Source organism: Limulus polyphemus, unplaced genomic scaffold (assembly GCF_000517525.1).
Source record: "Limulus polyphemus unplaced genomic scaffold, Limulus_polyphemus-2.1.2 Scaffold12956, whole genome shotgun sequence".
Classification (NCBI taxonomy): Eukaryota; Metazoa; Arthropoda; class Merostomata; order Xiphosura; family Limulidae; genus Limulus; species Limulus polyphemus.
Genome location: NW_013678566.1, coordinates 110 through 5,337, shown reverse-complemented (window position 1 = coordinate 5,337; position 5,228 = coordinate 110). Strand labels below are relative to the sequence as shown.

Sequence of the window (5,228 nt, the reverse complement as noted above, 5' to 3'; positions counted from 1 at the left end):
ATTGATGAGTAGTACTGAACTTGATAGTAATTGTATGTTCAGTTTTAGTTCTGATGTTAGGAATATTGTCTATTATTGATGAGTAGTACTGAACTTGATAGTAATTGTATGTTCAGTTTTAGTTCTGATGTTAGGAATATTGTCTATTATTGATGAGTAGTACTGAACTTGATAGTAATTGTGTGTTCTGTTTTAGTTCTGATGTTAGGAATGTTGTTGTCTGTTATTGGTGAGTAGTACTGAACTTTGATAGTAATTGTATGTTCTGTTTTAGTTTGGATGTTAGGAATGTTGTCTATTATTGGTGAGTAGTACTGAACTTGATAGTAATTGTATGTTCTGTTTTAGTTTGGTTGTTAGGAATGTTGTTGTCTATTGTTGGTGAGTAGTACTTAACTTGATAGTAATTGTATGTTCTGTTTTAGTTTGGATGTTAGGAATGTTATTTTGTTTTTGTGACTAGCATTATTGAGCTTTATAATTAGTGAAATGTTTGGTTTTAGTTTGGACGATGTTATAATATTACCATCGAGAGTTATTGAGTCTAATTATTTAACTTTATAAGAGATGATAACTTGAATTACATTTTAGAGGAATCAGAATATTGTTGTCTGTTGTTAGTGGTTTGCAGTAATGGTTGATAACAAATGATACAGTGATGGAAATTGACTGCCATTTATTGTATTTTCATGTTAATATTAAAAATACTTTTCTGCATCTAAAAATTGTCAAATTTCATGTGCGTAATCCATCAAACTTCCTAACTGAATGTCAAGTGTTTTATTTTCAGCAAAAAACTTTATATTCTATGTTATGTTCTTTACCCTTATTCTATACAGGGTCGGTCAGTTTTACTGACCACATAATCACAAAAAAAAAGGAAATCTAATTTATTTATTTTTTCTAGAAGGAATTTAGTTTGTTACAGAAACTAGACTTGTTTATCTTAAATAGCTTAAAGGTAGTAACAGTATACATCTGTTTCTACTTAAATTTTATTGTTTTATTTGCCATTTGAACCTTGTCTAACTAATAATCCAACTGCACAAGTTGTAAATCACTCAGTAAATGTTTAGTGCATGTTACTGTATCAAATGTAACACACAAGCTACTCAAGAGCATACCTAGTGAAGAATTTTAATTATTTTTCTTTATCTTATGTAATCTAACCAAATAAATTTCTAATATTACATTTTAGTTACTTTTATAATAATAAATAAAAAATACACAGGAAAAACAAACAATATAGTACTTATGTGGGTCTGTTGACTGTTGCTGAAACTTAACCTTACTTTTTTATATTAATGGTACTACTACACTGAATAATTGTTTATTTGATTAAATAATACACCTAAGAACACAGAATAATAACACACAAAAAACAGACAATGTTCTATAACTATCATAATTTTTTTGGCTTTCTAGCACCGTGATAAAAGCTGTTAAAAATTCAGCTAAGCGTATCGATGTGCTTCCCATGGGAATATAGTTTGAAATGGAAGGAAAATAGACAATTATCTATACAGAAAACAACATAATATAATATGTCATTTGATAGATTAAAACTCTGGCTTTCTATTGGTTATAAATAATATAGTATTAAACATCAGAGAGTGGGAAGAGGGTTCTGATTTTTTAGTTTATGGCTCCCTAACCAAATAAGATTGAAGGCTATAGAAATTATGCTTTGCCTGGGTAATAAGAGTATTATATTCAGCAATTTATGTTAAATTCTGTATTTCTCAGAGGGGTGGTAAATATATATGGGAGAAGAATGGGATACTTAGAGAGCAAATGTCACAATTCTCATGCTAGGGAGAGATTGAGGATTTTTAGAATATTTCCATATGAAATTTAGAATTTAAAACTTGTATAATATAAAACTTTGATTTATTAACTACATTTTTATGTCCAGTTTATTCATATACCATCGCAACATATTAGTTTAATTAAATTTTGAATGTAACTCTTTAAAATATTGTGACATGCATAACTTTGGCCTGCCCGTAGCGAGAGGCATAAAGTGGCAAAAGTTTAGTGTTTACTGATCATAGTAGTAATAAATAATACAAATATGTAGTCTATGATGCACCAGAAAACCTGTAGGATCCTCTGGTTTCAATAGACTGGAACCTAGGACAGCCCAAAAATTCCTTTTGGTGTTTTAATTCATATTGATAAGTTCAGTTTTAATTTGAATGTTAGAAATATTATTGTTTAGCATTAGTGAGTGGTATTATGCTGGATATTAAGTGATTAAAGTAAATGTAGACAGTGGATGCTCAATACAAATAGATATAATAGCAGAGTAATAAAAGTGTGCAAATGTGTAAGCAGTATATTATTTGGTTATCTTTCAGCAATTTGGAGAAATTGAGAGTGTAGAAGATACTCAGAATGGTATTGTCGTAGCTTTCAAGACAAGGAGGGATGCAGAAAAGGTAATAATTCCTAAAGATATCTCCTATTTGTCCACAACCTACCATTATGATGGTTTGTTGCATTTTGTTGTAAATTTATGAATTTTTATGGAGATACGTAATTTATTTTTATCCAGACTTCAAATTGTAACTGTTTTTTTATAATGATATTTCATTAATATGAAACTGATATTAAAATCATTCATTTTGGGAGTTGAGCTTTATAATAATATGATTAAATAAAGATGAGCTTTCTAATAGTGTTAGCCACACACTGATAAATAGAATGAGATTTTTAATAGTGTAAGACACATACCGATAAATAAAAGCTGGTGTAAGTAACATATGGATGAAGAAAACCCTACCATTAGCTTTGATAGTCATCTGTAGGCAGCTAGGCAGATGATCTATGTTTACACTCACTTGTGCTAGTCGTCTGTAGGCAGCTAGGTAGATGATCTATGTTTACACTGACTTGTGATAGTCATCTGGAGGCAGCTAGGCAGATGATCTTGTTACACTGACTTGTGATAGTCATCTGTAGGCAGCCAGATGACTATCACAAGTCAGTGTAAACATAGATCATCTGCCTTAGCTGCCTCCAGATGACTATCACAAGTCAGTGTAAACATAGATCATCTGCCTGTTTACTCTGACTTGTGATAGTCATCTGTAGAAAGCTAGGTAGATGATATATGTTTTCACTGACTTGTGCTAGTCATCTGTAGGCAGCTAGGTAGGTGATCTATGTTTACACTGACTTGTGCTAGTCATCTATAGGCAGCTAGGTAGGTGATCTATGTTTACACTGACTTGTGATATTCATCTGTAGGCAGCTAGGTAGATGATCTATGTTTTCATCGACTTGTGATAGTCATCTGTAGGCAGCTAAGGCAGATGATCTATGTCTATACTGACTTGTGATAGTCATCTGTAGGCAGCTAAGGCAGATGATCTATGTTTATACTGACTTGTGATAGTCATCTGTAGACAGCTAGGTAGATGATCTATGTTTACACTGACTTGTGATAGTCATCTGTAGGCAGCTAAGGCAGATGATCTATGTTTATACAGACTTGTGGTAGTCATCTGTAGACAGCTAGGTAGATGATCTATGTTTACAGTGACTTGCTGTAATTCAGATGTTAGAAGAATCTGTAATGAGCTTTTGTGAATTTCAAATGGACAGACTTACCTGTGAAAAATGAGAAGACTTTCCTTGTTGAGTTGCTGTCAACAACCATGTGACCGAAGTTTGTTCTGAATGTTGATGACACAGTGTGTAAAGTTTATATCTAACTTCTCACCAAATTACTTATTTGCTTATGTATTTGTTTCATGATTGTAGTTTATCAGCTTCTTCTGTAGCTGTTTACAGAACTGCTTTAACTGCCACCTCCAGAAGCCATCAGTTTCTCTTGTTCCCATTCATTAAAGACTTATTTCAAACCCGTCATCTTCAATGACCCTATCTTTCTAGACATAGTCCTAAATGGGACTTGGAGTTAGTCTTGCATCTTTTTAAACCTTTAGAGACTTGTTCACAATTGATATATTCTTTATTACTTGCATCAAGCAGAAGAAGTTCTGATCTCTATGTACTTGAAGCTTTAAACCTTTAGGGACTTGTTCACAATTGATATATTCGTTATTACTTGCATCAGGCAGAAGACATTCTGATCTCTATGTACTTGAAGCTTCACATACTTGATTTTTTTGAGTCTTCATACTTATACTCAGATTGAGTCTTCTCATCTGCAAGAGTAGGTAATCATTTTTCTCACATATTTTTGTGTTACCTGCCCTGATCGATCCTGATTCTCATTCAGAGAAAAGTTTATGTCCTGTCAAAGATGTTTATTGTTATCTCACATTTATTGAATATTTCAGAGGTCTTGGTAAAGGTTTTGTACAATGAATCTTGATCTGCTTTGTTTCCTGTGATGTTCATGAACATTTTAAGAGTGAATTTTGTGTCATATATCACCAAATTCACCATTCTCCAAATATTAGTTTCATCTAATTGGTGTCTCTTTAGCTTCAGAATTATTTTTGTTAATCTTCAAGCCGGGTGGAATCCTTAGTACAGGAGTTACTCAAAGTTAGTATTACTTAGGATACCTGTGGATTACATAACATCAACTAGTTACAGGATTGATTTTTTGTTTTTTTGTATTGTTGGATGTCTAAAAATAAGTGAAAATGCAAGTGGTATAACTGTGTAACAACTTTATTAAAAAAATTTTAAACTGGCATCCTTTTACCCATGCTACAGTTTTTTTTATAAATATGGTTATGAAAAATTACTGCTGTTTAATTTTAAGAAATTTAAATTTTTGTTATTATGCCTTTATTTTAATATGAGTCACATTGCTAAAAATATAGATATAAACTTTGAAATCACTGGATTGTAACCTGGTTAAGCTAGTCATTTACAGATTATATTATTTTAACATAGACTTATTTAGGTTACCTTAGGACTATATGGTCAACATTGATTAATCCAAAATACTGTGTTATTATTGTGGAAGTCTTTTGTAAAATCCCAAAAATTTGGTTGCATAGCTAACTTTTATTATGAAACTGAATAATACATGTACATATTATTACCAAGTACAGGGTCAACTTCATACTTAATAATACTTTGAAACAGAAAGATACACATACATATCATTACCAAGTACAACTTCATACTTAATAATATTATGAAACAGAAAGATACACATACATATCATTACCAAGTACAACTTCATACTTAATAATATTATGAAACAGAAAGATACACATACATATCATTACCAAGTACAA

At 31.3% G+C, this 5,228-nt stretch overlaps 1 protein-coding gene across 1 annotated transcript in view; it reads left to right on the top strand.

Moving 5' to 3' along the window:
- Positions 1 to 2,493, top strand: part of LOC106477134 (RNA-binding protein 26-like) — a gene marked incomplete at both ends in the record, with an annotated part of 4,045 nt that extends 1,552 nt beyond the window's left edge. The window contains one exon of the mRNA XM_013937726.2: positions 2,361 to 2,493. Within this exon, the coding sequence (XP_013793180.2) occupies positions 2,361 to 2,493 (133 nt within the window). The remainder of the gene's footprint in view (positions 1 to 2,360) is intronic.
- Positions 2,494 to 5,228: the final 2,735 nt, after the last annotated feature.